We start from the raw sequence: 27,092 nt of genomic DNA, 5'->3' as shown, positions 1-27,092 counted from the left end.
TAAGTTAGGCACGAGTTTTTCAACGTCCGCCACACGACCACCTGACAAGTTATGTTGGTACTCAGACATCCAGTCTGTGTTAACCTTCATACGTTCGGGTGCAAGGGGATAGCTGTTGTGCGATGCGTGTAATGCCTTGGGATACTCTAAGTCAACTTCGAGGATATACCCTTTGTTCGAATCTGGTGCAATGCTCATAACATCAACGTTTGGTACCCATTCGAATCCCCCTGTAGGTAGATACTGGCTCATGGCCCAGCCGTACAGGTTGTTTGCGTCGAGGTATAGAATGTGATTGGTTGGTTTGTTAGGATCGTAACCTTTCACGTATTGATTATTTGCTTTAGCGTATCGTTTGGATGCCATGGAAATCCCACCTCGCAAGCCCTTCTCAATGAATAGGTGCATGTCGTAATCTGTGAGCAATTCCAAATTAACTCCGGTCTTTCTAAGCAAGGCGTCCCACGACAGACCTGGGCTGGTGTAATACCATGCGGGGTCGAGTTTATACTGCTTGAAACATGTTTGCCGAAACGTCTCGAACACGTCGGCTAACAGCAGTACATCTGTCCTCAAGTACAGGTCGTGATAATCGCCAAGGTTCTTACAACCCAGTTTATTCCATACGTTAATCGCGTGCGAGTAATCATCTCGTGAGACGGACGCTTCATTCAGCTTGCTATAAAAGCAGTCGATAGGAGGTAGTCTGGTCTCTGTGAACTTAGCCCAGCTATCCATGTACTCATATGGGTATACGCCCTTCCTCATGAGCAGGTGTCTAGTCTCGGCGTCTGTGTATCGATCTGTGATAGGGAAGGTATTGTTGGCCTTGACCAGACTGTCGAGTGACGACAGGAGGAATTGAAACGAGTCAATGAACCTAAGTCCGTTTAAGCTGAAGGAGATGTATCTCTCCATGTTGTTTGGGATGCACGATATATTACCATCGATTTTCGCGATGGCCTGCATGATCAAGTGAGAGTCGTATCCTCTCAAGTTGTGAAAGACAACGGGGATGTTTATTGTCTTAGGGTTGATTTTAAGCTTGAGGTTGCACGCGTTATGAGCGGCGCCTCTATACTTACCAGTTATGTGACAGTGATCTCTCACCGAATCACCGTTAAGTGGCGAGTCGCACACGTGGCAGTTAGTGCTACTGGCGTGAGCTAGTATGTCGGCTCTGGTCATACGCATTGGAGCGATTTTATACAATGCATTCCTAATAATTTTTTCTTCCTCCTGCAAGCACTTTAGAAACCTTTCAGCCGCGTCAGGACCCCTATACACTACCGGAGCTTTCGTTTCCCCGTCACAACGGACGACAATGTATCCAAACGAACAGGCTTTATGCTCTTGTGTCTTGTGGGTGAAGGCACCACTGGGGGAATCCCCACCCACAACTAAGGCTTCGAAGTCGGCGTATATGATATAAGGCACAGACATTTGATTCTTGTGATTGTCGAATTTTAGGATATTTTCACCTTCCTTAGGCATGTCGACTCGTATGGCCGTCTGCCCAACACCTTGGCAATCCTCCAGGTGGGATTCTAATAAATCAGCCCGACTGAAACAGTGTAGGCATCGTACACAAAAGTGTTTTTCCCCAACGTGTTTCGACTGGTCGTGCAACAACCGGCTGAGATGTAGTGATACGTTTCACCTTTTTGAATCATGAATAAATTAATAACTTGACAATCCTTCACCGGGCTGACCCTGTGTATTATTGTTGTATTACCTTCGTGCCCAAAGACATTTATAGCCAGATTATTCTGTTTTTCTACTTTAGTGATCTGGGATATTGGGGTGGGTTCATCTATACCATCCCAGTTGAGCCCATCATCCTGTGGATAATTAGAAGGTCTGTTCGGATTAGTGGCAGCTGGAAATAAGGCTGACCTGATAGATAACCTCAGGCAATCGTTTCCTCTATTCTTAACGTTTACTATGGCTTGTTTGTTCTTATAGTAGGGAGGCAAGGCTAGGTATGACCCACCTCTGAACGGCATGTATTTAGCTATATCTAGATAGACATTATCGATTTTATCTACAGCCCACCCGGACCCTAAGTGTGTGTAGCGTTCTAGGTATTCTCGTATCTGCTGAAAACTTGTATCGATTGATGCGTCAATGGTCTCTGCATGTGTGACGACCTCTTGTTTACCTCGGAAGTAAGGCTGAATATACTCAGTGGTACTCCCAACCTGCTTATCGAGCGACATTTTCACTGTGATCTGAAACTTGATACTTCCTAGATTATTTAGTTCCTGGTTGACCTTATCAGCTATCAGAGGCTTAATATCTGTAATGTCTATGTTTCTATCGACGTGCATGCGCCAACTTCCCAAATAGTTGCCTACAGCGTGCTTAGTGCGCACGAACTGTAGGTCAATAGCTCTATTCTGTCGTAATAATTCTAAAAGCTGTGGTTTTCTCATACGAGAATACCCGCCTAAACCCAAATCGTGTGCCTCGGTTTTCAGTTGTTTTACAGTGGGTACAGGGGTATGTGATAACAATGTGGTTAACCCGGCTTTCCCCAATTTTGAATAACCCGTGTATCCAAGCTGTTTCGCTTGAGCTTTTAACTGTTTTACCGTAGGAGGGACTTCTAAACCTAGTAATCTCAACAATGCTGGCTTCCGCATTCTAGAATACCCGATAACACCTCTCTGTTTTGCGACCCTCTTGAGCTCGCGCACAGTAGTCATTGTGTTTACACCTAAGAGAACTAATGTCTAATTGGTTCACAGTAAGGGGAGGTAACTCCTCCACTCTTGATAAAAAATATTTTATTTCTTGTAATCACTTATTAACCAAACTCGGTTTGTTGGCCACAATTCTCGTAAGTCTTCCAACAGCTTGTGTGAATCTATGTAGGCATCGATCAGTGTTTGGTTATTTGATAACAATTCGATTAACCCGGCTCTCCCCAGGTTTGAATAACGCCGGCATCCAAGCTGTTTTGCTATAGCTTTTAATTGTTTTACCGTAAGATAGGCTTCCATATTCAAGAATGTATAGTAGACATATTTACACCTAAGAGAACCAATCTCTAATTGGATTTTATCTTGAGCAGTCGCCTACGTTCTTTTATGTAGTCTTTTTTATTCTCGTATATGAGTTGATGTCTGACTACGTTCGCTCCGTGAGCTTTACATAAACAGTAGTGCCCTTTAACCCCGATACCACACACAGAACACGTGTAGTTAGGACTTCCCATATGGAAACAACAGAACCCCTGATTCCTGCATTTCCTACCACAGGCCTCGGTCTTCCCCATAAGTATATATTCGCATCGGTATGGAGCGGGTCTCATGTTTACTTATATAGGTATTTTAGTTTAATTGCTTAGCAACCAACGCAGTAGCTGCTATACCCAACACTATGAAGCCCAGTTCACGATTCATTTGTCCCTTGGATGGTGTGTAGTACTGAGCGAGTGTGGGTTCATTGAGCGCTTCCAATCGTTTACCAGTTAGTAGGTAGTATTCTTTCATTGCTTCATCGACATCGTTGAATGTTTGAACGGCATGGTTTTCACGCTGGAGTTGTTCGTTAATGAAATCGAGCCTCTGGAGGCGTTTTTTAGCGTACTCGGCCTGTGCTCTTTGTAATTTCTCAGTAGCGAGATCGTGTCGCTTCCTTTCTTCCTGTATTTCAGCCGCGTGATCATCTCGTAGTTTCGAGAAGAGGAAATTACTCCCGGAAAATGCCAGGGCATTCACTAACGCCCCACCAACCATCATAGCTATCGTGGCCATCCCTATATTTATTTCATTATATTATCAGGTATTATTCCTTGTTTTACTAGGATGTCTTTTGTGGCCATCGCCATACCAAGGTTCATTATGAGCATACCCATATCCTGCAGGTTGAAATCTAGCTTGATAGTTGGTTGTTTAAGCACCATTTTAGTCAACCGAGCGTACCCTACGGCTAGACTGGCTACCACTGTGGCGTGGTATGCGTCGTTGACGAACGTTTTCCCCTCAGACATTATGTATATGATATAAAATATTTTAAATTATAACATGATATGCGGGTCTACCATGGGGGATACCCCCATACCCCCACTGTTGGGGGTTACCTCACTGTTGGGTTGTGGCTCACTGTGGGAGGTGTATAACCATGTTATAACCACGGCAGCAGTTACGCCTACAGCCAACAACAGTCGGGTTGGGTTGGTCACTTTATGTTGGTTACACCACCGTTTTTTACCGGCAGCTACTCTCTTAGGATTCTTCTGTCTGGTTACTGTTGGAGGTACCTCCACTGAAGGGGTCACTGTTGGGGGTGGGGTCTCCTCCATCACTATTGGGGGTACCTCCACTGGGGTTTCCTGTGCAGCATCCATCTATACTATTATTATTATTCTTTCTCTCAAATTGGCAATGTTTTGCTGTGATAATCGCCGCCGTCACTGGAGCCAACAACATACCATATTTGTGGTATAGCCCGCAGCTGATAGAGCTCACGGCGTGTTCGATAAAAGGGTCTTTATCTAGGTCCTCCCATAGGTAAAGTCGGCGCTCTGGTGGAATGGGAAGGAAGTGTGACACAATACCGGTGTATATCTGGGTCATAGCCGATCCTATTGTCTTTGTCATTTCTGCTCCGAGCCGGGACTCGTATCTAGCGTACAGCTTATCGATTTCTTCGGCTGACATTTTGTGAATTTTATCCGGGGTGTAGTCTCCAAAGTAATGTTTGGCTTTGCCGCCAACAGCCAACGCCACCAGTTTCTCTCGCTTGGGGGAATCCCCAGTTGGGGAACCCTCCACAGACAATTGTTCGAGCAATTCCTCACACTCCATCTTATAATATAACAAGTAAGATTTAGTTTTAACTATATAATACCCGATGCAGACAAAACACAGAGAAATGAAAGTTAAGTTGCACACGACAAATACTTCAAATATCATAGCTATGCTTAGCATTTGCTTAGCTTTGCTTAGCTTTGCTTAGCTTTTACTTAGCTTTGCTTAACAAACTATATATGCTACTGGTTGGTCGGTCTTTAGTACGAGCTTAGCGTGTTTAGTTTCAGCGAGCTGTTTCTTTACCCGTTCCCGTTCTAATTTACTCATCACATCGTTCTCTCTCAAACACTCCTCGAACGAATCCCTGTCCTTGCAGTGAAATAAGGCCACCCATCGCGTCTGCTCCCTGAGGTCTTTCAACACCGAGTTGAACTTCTGCGTTAGCACCCAGACGCTGTGATTTGCATGCCGGCCGGAGAAGGCCAGGTACGATAGCATGTCTCTCTTTTTTGTTATCTCGCGATTAGCGCTGCAGTCGTCCAGTATGAACAGCGTCGGTTCCCCTTTAAATTTCTCGTGAAGAGCTTTCAACCAGTCCTGCAGGCGTGTCCCAGGGTCGATTTTGTGTACGTCCGGGTCCGTCATCACCCAAGGTCGCGCGTACGTTTTATTCATGCTCAGAGTAGGGCACATGATAACGATGTTATCGAACACATCCTTGTAGTAACCCTCTAACATATCCAACACGAAAACGGTCTTCCCACAGCCAGTCTGCCCGCACACTATGGCACAGTGTGGGTCAGTGGGTAGTTGTGGGTACCCCAGGGGGGTGTGGGGGTCTCCCCCACTAGTAGATGGCTTGCACGAATCTCCCATTGTCTATATTAAGTTGCGCGTCCATAATTACGTACAGATATAATTTCAACTTACCAGCGGTTTGAGCCTTCTTAGTAATCTGGATGGTTATCCCTTCGCTACCGTTATCTATACGACGCCCGCTACCGTGCAGTTTATCATCATCCGTGGATCGCATGTCCAACCATAGGGCGTACTTGGTGGTCAGGTATTCACCGATCTGCACGGAGCCGAGGTCCAGGTCCTTTGTTATATAATCCCCCACTGGTAGCTTTTTTATCTCATCCCACTGCTGGTGTGGTCTCATACCATGACTGAACAGCTGGTTGGGCACGCCCTCGATAGTCACTTCCACCTTTTCAATCTCGGGGTTGAAAAACTTTTCGCTGTCCCTCCGGAATGGATCATAATCCTCCACGGGGACGACCAGGATACCTTTCATCGATCGCGCCGGCACGTTCAGGTTGATATTCCACACAGTGTCGCTCTTATCTCGCACGACTGATCTATGCCTCAGTACGCGATCGTACAGGATGGCCATCTTCCCAGAGTACTGGCTTCGAACCTGCCTGGCCAGCTCCGGGCTAGTGACCATGTCGAACTCCAGAGAGATGTTGTCTATGGCATAACTGGCCTCATCACCGTTCGGCGTACGCACTACTTTGCTATAGTCGTTAAACGTGAGCTCGTATTCGAGTCTATCACCCAGCGCGGCCTGGTAAAACGGCGCGTGTCCCGTGAGCAACTCGAAGTCAAGCGGCACGCAGAATCGATTCCCGTATGCTAGAGCGATGGCCTTTTCACCGTCCGATAGCTTGTCTTGCTGGTCTGTCGTGAAGACGTATCCTATGCGCGCCCGGGTTGATTTGCTGATACCCTGGTACACATCATTGACTCGTTCTCTCTCGCTTTTCCAGAGATCCTTGTAGCAGTGAAACACGTCGCTGTCGTCGATGCTCAGTACCTCGTTACCGCTGATCTTGACGGTCGTTTTCTTGATGATAGCTCGACCCACGTTCCGCACTAGCTCGCGTTTGTCGTTGTCGGAGGTCAACGTGATATTAAACGCCAGTCGAACAGTGCCTGGTACAATGAGGTCATTCTCACCAAGGTTTGGAAATCTAACCAGCAGAGTTTGATTCTGGTCTATCTTGCTGGGGTTGTTGGTGATGGTCACCGACTGTCGCACGGCTCTGGCACCTAATGGCTCTCTCAATTTTCTGAAAGGATCTAATTTTCTACCGTACATTGTTATATATAAATAAAATATATTTAAATACTAATGGATGAAGACATACCTATGGATGATATGCGGGGCGCTAGTGCCCAGGCATCTGATGAGCAGGAGACCTCATTTACTAGTTCACCATTGAGCCAAGAACTCTTGGAAACAACGGTAAATGATTATTACAAAAGTTTAAAAAGCGATAAAAACTACGTTGAACCCCAGGGTATATACCATAAGAATTTTTTTGTTGATACAAAGGGTGTTCTACGTCTTAAGTCTGCCCCAGGGGTTGACCTCTTTAACAAGATCAATAAAAAACCACTGGCCTTGTCAACTCTAGCCAGCCGCAATGGTGGTGCTGAATTTATCCGTGAACATCTAAACATGCGTGATTACGGTGGTGCAATACCTAAGATCGTTAAAGAAGATCTGCAAGCTACCAGATCCCACCTCACCACTATAGATGAAATGACGCCAGAGCGTGCTACAGAAGCCTCGGACAGCATAGAAAAACTGTTGAGCACCTACTGGGACAAACCGTTACCGGGGTTTGACTTTCCGGTAAGGGAACTGTACGGCTTAGACGAAGCCGTGAAACGCGTGCGTGGAGAACTCGTGAACAACATGGGGAAACTGAACGAAATCGACGAGCACATCGCTAGGGAAAAAACCAAACTCACCGAAACTGACGACGATGATATGAAGAATCGTATCAATGAACGACTACGCGATTTAGAAGACGAGAGACGTACACGATTGGAAGCCGCTTCCTCGAATCGTGAACATCTTCGATCCCAGATCAGTCGCATTCGGGAAACAATCGATAGAATACTGAATGAAGATACAACTTTAGCCAACAGGATTCGGATATTGTTCCGGGAGCAAGGGATCACCATCGCCAGCATTCTGACTGCATTGGGTTTCATCATATCAACCTTGGTGGTGTCACTGGTGGGGGGTGCCCCCACACCCCCAAGTGCCGGCGGTGGAACTCCAGGCGGTGGTGGTGGTGTTAAAGACTGGATCAAAAAACTCGGGGAAGGCCTAGCTAAACTGGCTGGTAAAGCCGCCGAAGCCCTTCCCGGCATACTGGGTAGCATCGTCTCGTGGTTGTTGAGCGCTCTGTCTAAAACTGCCATGTGGCTCAGTCAAAACCTGTGGGCAGCCATCGTCGCCGTGGCGGGTCTGGTGTACGTAGCGGCTAAGAAATCTTTAACCAAATAAGTCCCAAAGTTACCCCACCAATCACTAAGGCTGTTTTATTATCAATATGCTGCTGATAGGTGGGGGTTTCCCCCACACCCCCCGGGGGTACCTCCACATGAACTTTAGGCTCCGGGGGTGGCGCCACTATACCCTTTTCACGTGGTGGGATGTGTGGGATATAGGGGGTGTTAATATCGGGGTTGATACCCAACTTTTGGTCCGCCGTGGCTATGACTATTTTGTTGTTATAACCCACCACTTTTTTTATTCTCAGTTGCATATCACTCGGAGCCATGTACAACCCCACGCCGAACACGTAATTGACTTTCGATCTGGCGTATTCTAACACGTTTTGGTAACGGTCGATGGCCCTCGGGAGATCAACTGGAGAATTGATAGCATCCTCAACGTTGGAAACGAATTGTGTCTGAGCGTCGTAAGCAGTTCCCTTACCGAGGATGTTGGAACGCGTCATCGACTGCGCACCCAACAGCGCCCACACGTACGTTCGAATCGAGTCGTTCAAGCGTATTGTACCAGCACGAGTGAATCCTTTCGATGTTTTTGAGATCATTTTAGTCCAGGCTGTGGCTGCATCAGGACTGGTTTGCTTTATACAGCTGACATGGATCTTTTCATTCGTTGTGGGGCCTGTAAATGTATGCCGGTTTGGGTTGTATGAACCATCTTTAGAACCGGCATAATATTTTCCGGACCTGTAGAAGTACACGAGAACTATACCGAGACCATGGTTCACACCAGGAAGGCGAAAGTCTTTATTCGTTGGAATCTCAAACTCCCCACAAACACGTTCATAAGCGCGTCTATCATAGGGGTTATTCGTCATACTCCACGCTTTATCTTGGGGAAGAGGAGCACTTATTTCCTTCAATATTCGTCTCGTTTGATAATAAATATGAAACAAAATAACCGCCTTACTCAGTTCGTCTATACCGTAGTCTGGTTTCACACCCGACCCTGTCGTCGCACACCACACAGCAAAGTTGAGTTGGTTCTGCCAAAACTGCATTGGGTTTTGATTCCAGTTTACCACCGCCTGCGCGTTATTAACGGACACGACATACTTTTCAAAGATATCAATAAAGGTTGTTTTAAACCCCGTACCATCTGCATTCACCACGATTTTCAAGTGTGCTAAATCCATATTATAATTTATAATTCATATATTATAATATGTACATAACACTTCCAGGAATAACGAGCGGTGAGGCCGTTCAGCTGACGCACGCGATCGATAACACGTCAGGTCAACTCGAAGTCGCACTCTGCGATATCACCTACCTACCGCAATGGACTAACATTAATATCAGCAACAATAAGCTGTTCGTCAGTGGAACTCGCAGCCAGATAACTGACGGCTACTACAGCGTGTGCTCTCTAAACGACGAGGTCTTCAAACCCCTGGGAGCCGAACTCAAAATGAACGACTCAAACGGTACAGTGGTGTTAATCAACAATGGAAGAACCTCCTTGAGGCTCGGCCGACCATTAGCGAGGATACTCGGTATGTCTCCTGACGAGATAAAACCAACAACAACCGTCACAGGCACGAAGTTACCCGAACTAGTACCGTACCGAGAGCTATACATTCATCTCGGTCAGGTGAGCACAACGTATAACATTCAAGGAGGCCACCCTTCCACTATACTGAGAGCAGTGCCGGTGAAAACTGAGAAATTCAACGACGGTAGAACCGAGTCGTTTTCACCACGGCAGTATAAGAGATTAACCCAGGGCAACATACCTGAGCTGACAATATCGGTGTTAGATATAAATCATAATCCTGTAAATATAGGATACCTCAGCTTAACACTTCATGTAACATGACCAGCGCACAAGGGCCCGGAGTGAAAAAATGTGTCAATATCGGGATCTCCGACCTCGGAGACACACGCGGTTTCGACGCTCCCGGAGTAGATGGTAAATCGTACGCCTTGCAACTAAAAAACAACATTTACAAACGCGTTGAAATCCCCTCCGGTGGAGCCCTAAGTGATATGATAGATACCACAGGGGCAACAGCCAACACTAAGTACGCCCTCGTCAACACCGGTGATGACAACTGGAGAATATACCCATCATTCGGAGGTAAACTGTTCGACTTAGACGATGTTGAGAGCACTACCGTCGTCAAAAACAAACCATATATGCTCGTCTTCACCGAAGATGACAAGTGGGTGTTGTTACCCGATAACAAATGGTTTCTCAATATTAGACTCGTCTCCCCTTACGTGTTCACGGATAACAAAGACAACCACCTAAACAAAGTCGTGAACAATGGAACCCTGCTCGTGGCTTACGTCCCAACTCAGAGACGTAGCATAGTCGTCAGCCCAGTCAACACTATAGCAGCCCACATGCTATCGAGTAAACCGGCCATGCAAAACGTGAAATTGCAGTTGGTGTCTGAATTCGAAGGTGTGGTTAAGATACTAGAGAGTCTACCGGCAAACTCAACACTGTTCATCAAAGTCTACCTAGGGGAACCATCGGGGAATGATGTTGAGATCGTGAAGGGGATCAAACTCGGGTGGGTGAAACGACACCAGTTTCAAGTTTGCAACGTTTACGTGCGGGTGGGTGTCGACTCCAAGACCAGTCTGCAGGGGGTCAACGTGATCGTAGAAAACAAGATATCACTAATCAATATCTTCCTGCCTGACAACATACACTTCATGGGTATAAAGTTAACCCCTGAATTATTATCAGAAAACCAGTTGGAAATTATATCGTAATAGTATAATAATGACTAGTCATCGTCCCAACACTACACTTAACGACCTAGGAGATACGGAGGGATTCGATCAGCCTGGTGAGGAAGATGAATTCTACATCCTACACTTCAAAGACAACGTGTACAGACGGGTGCCGTTACCAGATTTTAAAAAACCTAAATGGCTGATCAACTTAACACCCACCTCACCTAATATGATATTAAATAATGGGTATATCTCTAAGATTAGGAACAACGGTATCTGGCCCGGGGATTTCATTCCGGAGAATACATTAGTAAACACAGAATCTATTAGTTACGAAAAAAATGGGTTAAGGGCTCATCCAGACAATAAATTAAAATTTAGCAGTAGTTATTTACACGAAAGGCAGCTTGAGATATTCTCCCCTTCCACCCTCATCATAGAAGTCTTCTTTACGTCTTTCTATATAACCATCCCAATATCACACCAAATTTTACCCGGGGTGTCAATACACTGGGCTAAAGAACACATAAACCAATATTGTCGTATTGTTATACAACAGGATACCCACGGGGGTCCTATAAACTACTTAATAAGCCTCAGTGGGGTTTATGTTTCAACAAGAGATTTTATTTACCTCTCACCTATTTCCCTGACTAGTGGTCTAGAACTTGTAGACTTCAAATTCATTGATAGACTTTTAATTGAAACCCAATTAAAAAATCTTTCAAAATATATATTATAGGATGGGTCTGTACCCAGTCGTAGAGGAAGTAGCGAAGACGCTGGAAACCGTAGATGGGTTCCGTTTGAGGCAGTTATGTGATGTGAAACGCCAACTAGAACAAGACCGTGACACGCGGAAAGCACTATGTAAAAAATATAATAGAGCTTTCAATATCGTAGACGGGGCTGACACTATCCTTATTACAACCAGCATGGGACTAGGGGCGGCAGGCGTTGGGTTGTTAACCACCATCGTGGCTGCACCTATAGTGCTAGGTTTTGAAATAACAGCTGGGATAGCGGGGGTGTTAGGGTTGACGCTTAAGTTGGTATCACGCAGACTGCATCGTAAGGCATTGAAACACGACGAGATCAGGGTTCTGGCTGAAGCAAAGCTGAACACAGTTAGTGAGCGTATTTCCACGGCACTCTCTGACAGTAAGATCTCAGAAGAGGAGTTTCGTTCAATCCTCTCTGAACTCACAAAATATAACGGAATGAAACAAGATATTCGATCCAAGTCTCGTAAGTCTGCTATCAGCGAGGATGAGAAAAAAAAGTACATAGCACAGGGAATACAAAAAGCCCAGCAAGCCTTTATTATGAACACCAAAGAGATCGTAGGCGGTTCACGTTAAACTGTTTCATCGATATAAACATAACATAGGGGTGATAGCCGTAAGCGAGCCACCGATCCTATATGGTCAGTCAAAACTTACAACATAGATAAAGTGGATATGAAAGCCGACGAACCTAACTTGTACTACTTGAGGGATGGGCCGGGTAGGGGGTTTGTAAGAGAAGAATTATTGATCGTACCGTACGGCACAGTGTTACCGCCTGCCAAGTCACGGTAAACGTGATGGCGTGGCTTTGTAGTAGGGGCAATAATAGCAAGAGCTAATGGTCCCACCAAAGCCTCATTTAGTAAATGAGGCTTTTTAGAGGGGTTTTTGAAAAGTGTTTTCGGACTATCATTCCCTATACTACTTACCCAACTTTTGGTCCGCCGTGGCTATGACTATTTTGTTGTTATAACCCACCACTTTTTTTATTCTCAGTTGCATATCACTCGGAGCCATGTATAACCCCACGCCGAACACGTAATTGACTTTCGATCTGGCGTATTCTAACACGTTTTGGTAACGGTCGATGGCCCTCGGGAGATCAACTGGAGAATTGATAGCATCCTCAACGTTGGAAACGAATTGTGTCTGAGCGTCGTAAGCAGTTCCCTTACCGAGGATGTTAGAACGCGTCATCGACTGCGCACCCAACAGCGCCCACACGTACGTTCGAATCGAGTCGTTCAAGCGTATTGTACCAGCACGAGTGAATCCTTTCGATGTTTTTGAGATCATTTTAGTCCAGGCTGTGGCTGCATCAGGACTGGTTTGTTTTATACAGCTGACATGGATCTTTTCATTCGTTGTGGGGCCTGTAAATGTATGACGGTGTGGGTTGTATGAACCATCTTTAGAACCGGCATAATATTTTCCGGACCTGTAGAAGTACACGAGAACTATACCGAGACCATGGTTCACACCAGGAAGGCGAAAGTCTTTATTCGTTGGAATCTCAAACTCCCCACAAACACGTTCATAAGCGCGTCTATCATAGGGGTTATTCGTCATACTCCACGCTTTATCTTGGGGAAGAGGAGCACTTATTTCCTTCAATATTCGTCTCGTTTGATAATAAATATGAAACAAAATAACCGCCTTACTCAGTTCGTCTATACCGTAGTCTGGTTTCACACCCGACCCTGTCGTCGCACACCACACAGCAAAGTTGAGTTGGTTCTGCCAAAACTGCATTGGGTTTTGATTCCAGTTTACCACCGCCTGCGCGTTATTAACAGACACAACATACTTTTCAAAGATATCAATAAAGGTTGTTTTAAACCCCGTACCATCTGCATTCACCACGATTTTCAAGTGTGCTAAATCCATATTATAATTTATAATTCATATATTATAATATGTACATAACACTTCCAGGAATAACGAGCGGTGAGGCCGTTCAGCTGACGCACGCGATCGATAACACGTCAGGTCAACTCGAAGTCGCACTCTGCGATATCACCTACCTACCGCAATGGACTAACATTAATATCAGCAACAATAAGCTGTTCGTCAGTGGAACTCGCAGCCAGATAACTGACGGCTACTACAGCGTGTGCTCTCTAAACGACGAGGTCTTCAAACCCCTGGGAGCCGAACTCAAGATGAACGACTCAAACGGTACAGTGGTGTTAATCAACAATGGAATAAACCCTTTGAGGCTCGGCCGACCATTAGCAAGGATACTCGGTATGTCTCCTGACGAGATAAAACCAACAACAACCGTCACAGGCACGAAGTTACCCGACCTAGTACCGTACCGAGAGCTGTACATTCATCTCAGTCAGGTGAGCACAACGTATAACATTCAAGGAGGTCACCCTTCCACTATATTGAGAGCAGTGCCGGTGAAAACTGAGAAATTCAACGACGGTAGAACCGAGTCATTTTCACCACGGCAGTATAAGAGATTAACCCAGGGCAACATACCTGAGCTGACAATATCGGTGTTAGATATAAATCATAATCCTGTAAATATAGGATACCTCAGCTTAACGCTTCACGTAACATGACCAGCGCACAAGGGCCCGGAGTGAAAAAATGCGTCAATATCGGGATCTCCGACCTCGGAGACACACGCGGTTTCGACGCTCCCGGAGTAGATGGTAAATCGTATGCCTTGCAACTGAAAAACAACATTTACAAACGCGTTGAAGTCTCCTCCGGTGGAGCCCTAAGTGATATGATAGATACCACAGGAGCAACAGCCAACACTAAGTACGCCCTCGTCAACACCGGTGATGACAACTGGAGAATATACCCATCATTCGGAGGTAAACTGTTCGATTTAGACGATGTTGAGAGCACTACCATCGTCAAAAACAAACCACATATGCTCGTCTTCACCGAAGATGACAAGTGGGTGTTGTTACCCGATAACAAATGGTTTCTCAATATTAGACTCGTCTCCCCTTACGTGTTCACGGATAACAAAGACAACCACCTAAACAAAGTCGTAAACAATGGAACCCTGCTCGTGGCTTACGTCCCAACTCAGAGGCGTAGCATAGTCGTCAGCCCAGTCAACACTATAGCAGCCCACATGCTATCGAGTAAACCGGCCATGCAAAACGTGAAATTGCAGTTGGTGTCTGAATTCGAAGGTGTGGTTAAGATACTAGAGAGTCTACCGGCAAACTCAACACTGTTCATCAAAGTCTACCTAGGGGAACCATCGGTGAATGATGTTGAGATCGTGAAGGGGATCAAACTCGGGTGGGTGAAACGTCACCAGTATCAAGTTTGCAACGTTTACGTGCGGGTGGGTGTCGACTCCAAGACCAGTCTGCAGGGGGTCAACGTGATCGTAGAAAATAAGATATCACTAATCAATATCTTCCTGCCTGACAACATACACTTCATGGGTATTAAGTTAACCCCTGAATTATTATCAGAAAACCAGTTGGAAATTATATCGTAATAGTATAATAATGACTAGTCATCATCCCAACACTACACTTAACGACCTGGGAGATACAGAGGGATTCGATCAGCCTGGTGAGGAAGGTGAATTATACATCCTACAATTCGAAGACAACGTGTACAAACGGGTGTCGTTATTAGATTTTAAAGAGCCTAAATGGCTGCTCAACTTAACACCCACCTCACCTTATATCACATTAACTGAAGTGGGGCGTATCTCTAAGATTAGGAATAACGGTATCTGGGTCGGGGATTTCATTCCGGAGAGGACATTAATAAGAAGTAGCATAAATGGGTTATCGGCTCCATTCGAAAATAAATTAACATTTAGTAATCCTGAAATAATAACCCCCCCTTTCACACTCATCATAGAAGTCTTCTTTGAGTATTCAGACAATGGAGACCGCCCAATAAGACACCAAATTTTACCCGGGGTGGCAATAGGCTGGTTTAGCATACACAAAGGCGAATATTGTCGTATTGTTATACAACAGGATACCACGGGTCCTATAAACCGCTTAATAAGCCTCAGTGGGGTTCATTCTATACCAATAAATCCTATTAGCCTCTCACCTATTACCCTGACTAACAGTCTAGAACTTATAGACTTCAAATACATTGATAGAATATTAACTGAACCCCAATTAAAATATCTTTCAAAATATACATTATAGGATGGGCCTGTACCCAGTCGTAGAGGAAGTAGCGAAGACGTTGGAAACCGTAGATGGGTTCCGCTTGAGGCAGTTATGTGATATGAAACGCCAACTAGAACAAGACCGTGACACGCGGAAAGCACTATGTAAAAAATATAATAGAGCTTTCAATATCGTGGACGGGGCTGACACTACCCTTATGGCAACCAGCATGGGACTAGGGGCGGCAGGCGTTGGGTTGTTAACCACCATCGTGGCTGCACCTATAGTGCTAGGTATTGAAATAACGGCTGGGGTGACAGGGTTGGTAGGGTTGGCGCTTAAGTTAGTATCACGCAGACTTAATCGTAAGGTATTGAAACACGACGAGATCAGGGTTCTGGCCGAAGCAAAGCTGAACACAGTGAGTGAGCGAATTTCCACGGCACTCTCTGACAGTAAGATCTCAGAAGAGGAGTTTAGTTCAATCCTCTCTGAACTCAAAAAATATAACGGAATGAAACAAGATATTCGATCCAAGTCTCGTAAGTCTGCTATCAGCGAGGATGAGAAAAAAAAGTACATAGCACAGGGAATACAAAAAGCCCAGCAAGCCTTTATTATGAACACCAAAGAGATCGTAGGCGGTTCACGTTAAACTGTTTCATCGATATAAACATAACATAGGGGCGATAGCCGTAAGCGAGCCACCGATCCTATATGGTCAGTCAAAACTTACAACATAGATAAAGTGGATATGAAAGCCGACGAACCTAACTTGTACTACTTGAGGGGTGGGCCGGGTAGGGGGTTTGTAAGAGAAGAATTATTGATCGTACCGTACGGCACAGTGTTACCGCCTGCCAAGTCACGGTAAACGTGATGGCGTGGCTTTGTAGTAGGGGCAATAGTATCAAGAGCTAAGGGTCCCACCAAAGCCTCATTTACTAAATGAGGCTTTTTAGAGGGGGTTTTGAAAAGTGTTTTCGGACTATCATTCCCTATACTACTCACATGTTACTTTGACACGAAAACAGGAGACAGATTCCGAAATCATCCTGTGTACTATGGTGAAGGTTCAAGCGTAAGTCCTTGATAGTGTATCACCTTGAATGAGTGAGTGAGTTGATTTTCACATCACTTTAGCGGTATTCCAGCAATAACACTGCTGGAAACACCAGAAACCGGCTTCACGCGTGGGGAATCGAAACAAGGCCTTGGGGGAGATGAACGAACGCTTTAACCACTGGGCTACCTCTCAAGTGTAAGCAGACATAAATGACTTCAGTGAGTGCCTCTTCCAACAATTTCATTCAAGTGACCGAAAAATAGACCGATTGCGTATTACTCTGTAAATTCGAAACGTCAACGACAAATGATAACCAGTCAAGATTATTCGATTATCCTATTATCCACTGTAACGTAAGCCGTGGGCGTAAAGGGCGAAATAGCCCCGAAATATTGCTTGAATGGATCACTGAAAATTAGTTGTGACACAAAGTGTTTGCGACATCTGTCCTTCTTTACATTTCAGTCGGAGATGTGTTTTGCATTCGTGACGTACTATCCACGTGTTGACCACCTGGAGCAGTGTGTCCAGTTGGCCGAGTATGACGTGTGTGGACAGCAAGGAGGTATATTTTGCCCTAACATTTTTACGACAAATTTCAACCCGTTCATGGCTTGGTCTTAAAATGATGATATGTGATAAAATGTGAAATTACTTGCGTGAAAACTGTTGGCCACTTGGAGCAGTGTGTCCAGTTGGCCGAGTATGACGTGTGTGGACGGCAAGGAGGTATGTTTTGCCCTAACATTTTTACGACAAATTTCAACCTGTTCATGGCTTGGTCTTAAAATGATGATATGTGATAAAATGTGAAATTACTTGCGTGAAAACTGCCATATGTTAGAAATCCTTCATTCAGGATTATACTTTCCTGTAAATTACAAAATTAATTATATTAACATGGGGATTCGAACCTACGGTCCCAGGATGAGGCGTCAGATAGTCAGCACACAAAATCAGCAATCTAACCCTCCCAGCCACCGTAGGAAAACTAAACGTCGAATCCTGGTAGTCTGAACCACGTACTTTGTGTACCCACACTGCTATAAGCGATGAGTGAGTGAGTTTTCTTTTACTCCGCTTTTTGCAATATCCCATCAATATCACGAAAATCCAAATGTGTGATGGAACGACCAACCAATATTTTACTGACGCCTCACATCATTATTTTTAGACCATGTTTCATCTAACTTGGTAAATGCAACACAATGATATTCTGAGGAATGCAAGCTATTTTTCCGTAGGCACTCTCTTGGAAAACGTCCGGTGTATTGGTGATGACAGAATGTATGAATGACTTTAAATGACTGATATATTTTCAGTCAATTGTATGTTTAGTCCTAGTACGAGCTACATATCTTCTTGAAAAAAGAACACATTACTGATATCTTCGAAATTTAATGCGGATTATTTACTTGGACTTTACTAAAATCAAGCTGATAAATCCCATAAAAACTGACATCACACTGCTAGTAATTAACACAAAAAGGATCCCATGCGCATGTGTGCGTGACTAATGCCGTTACTTACACAGAAAAATCAGACGCACAACCTGTTAAAAATGTTGTAATAATGTGTAAAACGTAATTTGATTTGAAGAAGTCTTTTCGTGTCAAGAAATAGAAGTAGTAATCTGCATGGGTTTGGGTCGTTTGAACGAAGAGACGTTCTTGGTAAGCTGTATGAAATGATTTCAAAACTCATTACAGAAAGGTCATATGGAGATTGCACATTTCATCAGCTTTTGGGAGAGGTCAGAGAGCTTCTAATTCCTGACATCGCTGAACATTGTCGGAATGTGACGAAGGAATCCGAGTGCCAGTCGGACTGCAGGAGAATTGTGGAAAGCGTCCGCCGACATCCATGCATGAAGGTATTTTCCGATCCTACAATATTTTCCGAACCAGGTTTGTTGCAGTTGTTTAAGGTAGCGTTCAGCAATATTCCAGCTGTATGACGTCGGTCTGTAAATACTCGTGTCTGGACCACACAATCTCGTGATCAACAGCATGAGCATCAGTCCACGAAATTGGGATACGATGACATGTGTCAAGCAATTCTGTAAGCCTAACCATCCGATCCCGTTAGTCGACTCTTATGACAAGCATGAGTCACTTAAAAGACGAAGGCAAATTCTTACCCGGACCTTTTCCGGTCTCCGACCGAGAGGTGGATGGAACAGCGCGAGAGCGGTAGGGTGTTGTATCTCGGTGTTAAAAGGCATAATCTTTGTTGTATATCAAGTCCTCTGTGACCCTTCCCATTCTAACATTCAACTGGTCGATGATTGTGCGAGTTGTCTCCCTTAGACCGTCAAGTTCATTCTTTCACTGCTGAGTTAATATTTTAAAATATATACAATACCAGACAAAAACGGTTAGGCTAAAATCACTTTAGATTTGGGAAAAATCTTTTTAAGATATTTCTTTTGTAACGTAGCATTATCAAAATCTATATATGAATTCGGTATCACGTTTACACTAAAAGTATCTCTCTTAAAATATTTCATAATTCCCTTTGGTTCGTGTATTATTTAATGCCGCTCTAAGTCTCCATTTATACAAAGCCAAACCACAGCAGGGTATTCTAATAGCGCTAACAATAAATAAAGTATTAATGAAGTCAATTGATATATAAGGTTTTGTACAGAAAGGTTTTGAGATCACACTTAAGTTGTAAAGGGTTGGAGACAGTTTAAGTTCACAGGGAGGGGAATTCTTTGACCGATGCCATGCTCTGGTATGCAAAGTATTTAAGGTTTCACTTTGTTACACAGAGCAGATAAGATATGGATAAACGCAAAACTCTCTTTGGTATGTATACCATGAATGGACTGATAAGCAAGTGTAGGGATCTTACATTCAATGAGAGCTAAGTGATTTTCTAGAATCTAGAATCTAGACCAGCCAGTCCAGTGACTGACATCAAGAGCATCGATAAACGCCATTGGGATGCGCATTCTTTTCGCTGATCTCCACCCTATACATTAGAACTATGGCTTTAGAATAACACGAAACCTCAAGCACACTAATACATTCACTCACTCGCTGACCCTCACTCACCCCCCCCCCCCCCCCATAAGACTACGTGTACGATGGAACTAACGCGGATTGGGGATAATTATATAATAATTATATAAGTATCGCTGATTAAGCTGACATATATCAATGTATCCCTGCTTAAAACCAAGTTTATGGTCAATCATTGTATCTGTTGCAGTGAAACACATCCAAACAGTCACCCCATGGAACCGAAGTAAAATATTGTTTTTCATCCAAACAGTGCATCGACATAATTCAGTGTTAATAAGAGAAGAGAAACTATTTTATACATATTTATATGCATTTTGGGTTTTGGCAGAATTTAGTTAAACACTTCAGAGAATAATTTGAATATCAACAAAGAGCAATGATGGTTAAATAAAGACACTTATATCCGACGTTAAAGGTCACATGCAACGTGAAACACAACTTTGCAGATTCTGATACCTTTCGGTATGCTCTTTCCGAAACAAATCGTGAACAGGTTCGTGGAGCTTGAAACGGTATGCCTGCCCGGAGTAGAGAGTGTTTTGATGAGCATAATATCGTTCTAAATGGCGGGACAAAAATTTTATGCCGGTTTTGGCAGGGTTAGACATTGTCCGATTTTGGCACGTTTCGGCGTATTTACAGACCATCGGTTCTGGGCTGGAATATTCCTGAGTGAGTCCTTAACCCAAACATACAATAATGTACCTGTAACACTCCACACTGACCATCCGGTGTCTCTTTCAGGGCCGACTAGCGGGCTATGCCGAGAGGAATATACTGTCAAGGTTAGAAGATTGGAAATGGATCAGACCTTTGCTCAAGAGAGCTGACTGTTAAAAGAGAAGATATGTATTAAAAAGACGTTGTAACTGAGAGAGTTGTAACGAAGTGGAAGACGAGTTTTGTTCATATTTCGCACACAAATGTTTTCACGAATGTGACAATATTTTCTAGCATAAAATAGCCTGCTATCGGTGACTCTGGTCTAACTTGGATACTGAGAGTTGCCTCCCGTAGTCGTGTAAGGATGTTCTGTGTAACTAAGCACTTCATCCGTACTCAGTTTCAGAGTTCTTGCTCGGCTTCAAATAAACCGAGTCTGGACCAGACAATATTGTGATCAGCAGCATGAGCATCGATCTGCGGAATTGAGATATGTGACAGTTATGTAGGCGAGCCTGTCAATCGCCCCTTACGACTAGCATAGGTTACTGAAGATCAATTCTAGCCCTGATCTTGATGGGTCCCCCACCACACACACACAGCGATAACACTGAATTGTCGTTTTAGGCGCCGTAAGCCTAACGCACTAACTCAGTTGCCAAACAGGCCAAATCTTGAAAATTTCGAGAAATTGACCAAAATCTCGCGTTATCGTTACGCATGTCATGTTTCCAGAAACGGAGAATGTCACTTATTGGTCTTCAAACTTTTTTAAAAATATGTAACGGACGGTAACCGAGACTGAAACACCAGTCCCACCGCCGCCGTTGCTTCCATGTTTAAATGGAAAGCTCTGTTGTTTAGTCAGATCTTTTTTACTTCACCAAAACATTAAATCAGTGTTTTTGTGTCTGTCGGCAGGATGATCAATGACTTTCGTGCATTGTATCCTTATTATTCATTGCATCGTATTGTGATCGATACAGAGCTATGCGATCTCTATTCTATTGTGCAGAACTCAATGGGCAGTGTTTGAAGCACATCGCCTTGGCTTTCCCAGCGGTAAATTCCGCAATGAATAGCTGATAAGCTCCAATGATCTGGACGAAAACATTCCTGTAGTCTTTGCATATAGTAACCTTCGATTATCGTTCGTTAGTTCGTGAAACGTGTGAGTGAATATTGTTTTACGCCGCTGTTAGCACTATTCCAGCAATATCGCGGCGGGGAAAATTAGAGATGGGCCTCACATATTGATCTCATGTAACTCATGCATCTCATTAGAGGCGACTAACGGCATAGGGTGGTCGGACGGGTCACACCAGAAATGGATTTTACACATTGTGTCTATGTTGGGAATCGAACCCCGGCCTTCGGCGTGATGAGAGAACACTTTAACCACAAGACTACCCCCACCGCCATTTTGAAACGAGGTGCTTGCCGTTTGAGCCTTCTGACTCGACTATTACATCGGCGGACGAAAGATGACGGACGTGTTGTTCTCGGAGGTTACGGAGAGGGACGAGCGGCGACGAATGAAATTATCAGTATCTACACATCCGGACAAAATAAGGCATACACGTCACGTTTAACTTAACTAAAATGAAAGAAACGTGACCTTTTTATCTGGCGATGATGTTTTTTTCGGAACGTGTTTTTTTTTTGTTTTTTTTTTTTAATCTAAGTTTGTTGTGTTTCGACGATAGTTTTCAGCCCTGTACCGGTTTGGTGACGCTCTTTATTTCTTGGTTTAAGCGAATTTCAATTGTATACTTTCTGTGACCGGCAATTCATATAAGTCGAGCCATTAAATGTAAATCTGCTCCGAATCCGAAAACAAGATATCAATGCAAAGAAATATTGTTTTTCATCCAAACAGTGCATCGACGTAAGTCAGTGTTAATAAAGAAAACTAATTTATATAATATTTATATGCATTTTGGATTTGGACAGAACTTAGTTAAACACTTCAGAGAATAATCTGAATGTCAACAAAGAGCACTGAGGGTTAAATAAAGACACTTGTGCTGTAAGTAAAACCGTGAAGCGAGTGTAAAATGTTTATATCGCAATGTTAAAGGTCACGTGCAACGTAAAACACAACTTTGCAGATTCTGATACCTTTCGGTATGCACTTTCCGAAAGAAATCATCAAAAATGCCAATTCAACCTATAAAGTTGAAAAAAAAACACACGATGAAAAAAAGTCCGCGAAATCGGAGCTGAAACGATTCAGTAATTTTACCCCAGCGCTAGGGGGGAAATGGTTTTAATAACTATGTTGCGCAGCGCTCATTACGCATGCGCAGTGAACAGGTCACAGCAAAAATAACCTGGTTTCCGCAGTGCGGAAACCTGATGGAAAGTGGACTGAAACTTAAGTTTCCACCATGAATCCAGTAAGTTTCCGTTCTTTTACACTGAGTTTCCGCAATGACGGAAACTTTCAATTACCCACTTTCTAAGGGTTTCCGCACGGTATCCGTTACCCATGCTCAAACAAGTTTCCGTTGAGTTTCAGTTAAGTTAGAGATCCATCAGGTTTGACATTATCATCACACCTCAAGTTTCATATTTCTGAAAGAATCATTGTGTCAGTTATTTGATTTACAGATATGGATTGTGGACCAACAAACTCGGAGAATGACAAGACGCCTTCATTGGTATTTATAATTCACGCTATATTATCTGTTATATGCCCGGTAAGGGAATCTCTATTATAACAATATTATTCATATAGCTTTATAATGAAGCAGACACTATGTAAGTGCATACAACAAACCTTTTTGACCTCACTCAAAGTGTAAAGCGTAATATATACATATATTTTAAATTCCAGGAGAAATACGGCTTTTCTGTCCTCACTGCCAGACGTCTGTTTCAAGAAAAACACGTTATCTCCATCTCCGTAACGACAAGATGTTTGTTAGTTTGTAAAGATTTTTCGGGTGAATGACAAATGTTTCATCAGGTAAGTCATCAAAGAATTTTTAGATTTCACTAAAAATCGAGTTTGCACTGTCACTTTGCTATCCATGTTTAATATATTTAATGTATGTATCATACATGTAACTGTAATAACTGAAAGTGAGCAAATGGTAATACGTATTTAATATTTGTAATACATGTTATCTGCATTATCATATATATTGCTGTGTTTCATTCATTGGAAATGTTAAGATTTTACAAGCTTTTCTTCAGTGAATTGTCTCTCAGTTGAATTGATGATTCAAACTGAATGTCCATTTCCTTTCCAGACACTGACAGTGACCAAGATATTAACAGCACATTCAAGGTTTGCGAGCTATTACCACCACAATGTGAGAGCCTGATTGATTCGGATTCAGATGTTTCGCCAGATATTAACCAGGACTCGCATACACCAACAAACATCTACAGAAGAACAAAGCACTTTGTGTAGTGACTAGCTCGTCTTCATTCAGTGTGCCAACTTCCTGAGCAATGCTTGTGTGGAGAGAATTCTGTTACTCTTCTCTGAGCGCGCCAGTTTCTTAATACAGCGAATTGTGTACTACTGCAACTGCTCTGTTGCATTAAAATGTGACCTTTTCTAAGAAATGAAACAGTTGAATCATAACATTTCCAGAGTTTGTTTTTTGTTCAAATAAATATGTAATAAATATAACAAGATAATACAACATATTTCAGCTTTCTAAACTAACCGAACTCTCATTGTCATCTTCCTTGTACAGAAACCTAGTGGGAACCTACATTACCCAAGATCCACAAGGTTTCCGCAAGACCAGAAACTTACTCACTCCAGCTATAAAGGTTTCAGTAAACTGAAACTAAATGGAAACTTCCAACTACAGTTTCAGTTGACGGAAACATGACGGAAACTAAGACTTGTTAGTTTCAGTTGTGGAAACTATGCGGAAGCTCTCATTGCGCGTTTCCTGAAACTGAAACCCAGCGGAAACCTACATTACCCAGTATCCATCAGGTTTCCGCAATAACGGAAACCAAGTTATTTTTGCTGGGTTGCTTGAAGATTACACGACACCAGATGTTTTCCCATAGACTTCTATAGTAACCTTATATTAAAAAACCCCATACATATCCAGACTATCAACAGCCATTCCATGTACATAGGGGTACAGTCTGGCCTTTAAACTACAATAAAACACAAATTCCTTCCAACTAGTCTTGCGATTTTTCCCAGTACAGGAAGCAGAACACCTCAACCCTCCATTCCGCATCAAATATCGGTGCACACATAAGCATAAGTCATGGTGATTCAAAAATGACAGCACCGAATACTTAAAATTGTGGTCCGTTTTAATTACAGGATGGATGTGCTTTTAAAACATATTACACTATTTCATCCAATCACCGCTGTCATGGGTCAATGGGGAGCATGTGATTCTGATTTTGTGTAGTAGAACTTGAAACAGTATGCCTGCCCGGAGTATGAGGTCGTGAGCAGTAGTCTAATCTTGTTTGGTTACACAAACAAGTAAATAATCAACTCATTACACAAAAAAAACATGTTGATTGTGATGAGCAGACACCGTCAGAGAGAAAACTCAATATCTGGTTTATTGACACCTATATTTCTGCCTGCCTGTCTGCTAATGACAATTTGCAATGCACACCTTCAATCACTGACCGCATGCATTTTGAAATTAACACCTATCGGGTTTATAAGCCATAAACAAAGAGCCGGCTAATCGTATCGGCAATGAACAAGTGGCCAATGAAAAGTCTTCGTTACATTTGAGTGCAAACCCGCCGGCTCTGACTGGGTTCGGTATCGCGGCTGCTTCGTTTCGTACAAAATATTGCACTTTTTATTTGCGATTATACGCGTATAATTTTGTTTTTTTGTTTTTTCTTAATCAGTAACGCATTTCATATATTATGAATAAGTGATAACTGTGTTTTAATTATGTCTGATTTTTGGTTGCACATGACCTTTAACCCATCATCCAAGCAGAACGACGGTAATTTTCTTAGTAAAACGAATGAAAAGGAAAATATAATTCTGTGAAAATGTACAACGTGAAATGCTGTCCTCTATTTAGGTTTTTCCTCTACATGATGCTAAATTGTCATGATGCACCTAAAGTATTTACTTAAAGATTAAGTCAGCTATGTGGTAGATATGTGATTATGAAGTATTTGGCGTCCGTACATAACCTGGTGAAAATGAGCTTGTGGGTTTATGGGCATCTTTCGCCCAGGATCCCATAGCTAGATCTGACATATACCGCGAGTCCTTGTGTATACCGTAAGGTAAATACGGTAAGGCAAATACTGTCCTGCAAGTCCCGTTAGTCAAACTTTTTATCTCTATCTAATGATCGCCGGGTTACGGGTGTAACTGTGTTAGCTGTGGTCTTAATGGCCTTACGTAACCCGCTCACGTCATGTACACTCTTAAGTAAATATTTAATAAACGATAAAACATTAATGGCATATGTGCGTGCGTGATCTTGAGTAGATGTGTTCTTTCTAATCAATATTCAGATGTCTGGTGGTCTTAGACGAAGGAGTTGCCAGAAATGATCTTCGCTCTAATATTTCAACCGCCCCTAAAATTACAAACCTGCATTATAATGTACACGAGGTACCGGAGAGACATACAGGGTTAGGGAAATCAATAGACAAGGTGAGGTAACGTGTTGAAACAGGTATACATACAGAATGAACATAGTGAGGTAGACATACACGGTGAGGCAGACCACAAAACAATGTGAGACAGACATTAAAACAAAGTGAGACAGAGAAAGACATATACATACAGGGTAAGGTAGAACCAAACATGGTGAGGTTGACACACAGGGTGAGACAGGCAAAGACACAGAGGGAGACAAGGTGCTGAGACAGAGAAACATATATATACAGGGTGAGGTAGAATCATACATGGTGAGGTAGACATACAGGGTGAGACAGGCAAAGACACAGAGGAAGACGTGCTGAGACAGAGAAACACATATACATACAGGGTGAGGTAGAACCAGACATGGTGAGGTAGACATACAGGGTGAGACAGGCAAAGACACAGAGGGAGACGTGCTGAGACAGAGAAACACATATACATACAGGGTGAGCTAGAACCAGACATGGTGAGGTAGACATACAGGGTGAGACAGGCAAAGACACAGAGGGAGACGTGCTGAGACAGAGAAACACATATACATACAGGGTGAGGTAGAACCAGACATGGTGAGGTAGACATACAGGGTGAGACAGGCAAAGACACAGAGGGAGACAACGTGCTGAGACAGAGAAACACATATACATACAGGGTGAGGTAGAACTAAACATGGTGAGGTAGACATACAGGGTGAGACATACAACTGGACAAAGTGAGACAAAGACACATAGAGACATACAGGGGTAGGCCGGCAACATGTTAGGGTTGGTTGGTTTGTTGTTTAACGCCGCACTCAGCAATACGTCAGCTATATGAAGGCATATATGTAAATAATGGGGTTTGAACCAGACAATCCAGTGATCAACAACAAGAGCACATATCCACGTAATTTGTATAAGATTACATGTGTCAACCAAGTCAGCGAGCCTGACCACCCGATCCTCTTAGTCGCCTCTTACGACAAACATGGGTTGCTGTGGACCCGGGTCTTCACAGGCCCCACGCAACTCAAATTTCTCCTTATCGGAATAAGAAT

The 27,092-nt window shown here is 43.4% G+C and overlaps 1 protein-coding gene and 1 long non-coding RNA gene across 2 annotated transcripts in view; both read left to right on the top strand.

Annotated features, from left to right (window-relative positions):
- LOC137267704 (DBH-like monooxygenase protein 1) overlaps window positions 1-20,610 on the top strand; it is a 39,110-nt gene extending 18,500 nt beyond the window's left edge. Inside the window, exons 8-11 of the mRNA XM_067802169.1 lie at window positions 16,687-16,756; window positions 17,207-17,306; window positions 18,451-18,614; window positions 20,518-20,610. Coding sequence (XP_067658270.1) covers window positions 16,687-16,756; window positions 17,207-17,306; window positions 18,451-18,614; window positions 20,518-20,610 — 427 coding nt within the window. The remainder of the gene's footprint in view (window positions 1-16,686; window positions 16,757-17,206; window positions 17,307-18,450; window positions 18,615-20,517) is intronic.
- A 2,406-nt stretch (window positions 20,611-23,016) lies between these two features.
- Window positions 23,017-23,952, top strand: LOC137268935 (uncharacterized). The gene is made up of 3 exons (XR_010955054.1): window positions 23,017-23,099; window positions 23,276-23,407; window positions 23,694-23,952. It is a non-coding gene; the product is annotated as an uncharacterized lncRNA (long non-coding RNA).
- Window positions 23,953-27,092: the final 3,140 nt, after the last annotated feature.

The sequence above is a fragment of the Haliotis asinina genome, chromosome 16 (genome assembly GCF_037392515.1).
Source record: "Haliotis asinina isolate JCU_RB_2024 chromosome 16, JCU_Hal_asi_v2, whole genome shotgun sequence".
Lineage (NCBI taxonomy): Eukaryota > Metazoa > Mollusca > Gastropoda > Lepetellida > Haliotidae > Haliotis > Haliotis asinina.
The sequence above is the reverse complement of the archived record's forward strand: the minus strand, read 5'-3'. Positions and strand labels throughout refer to the sequence as shown.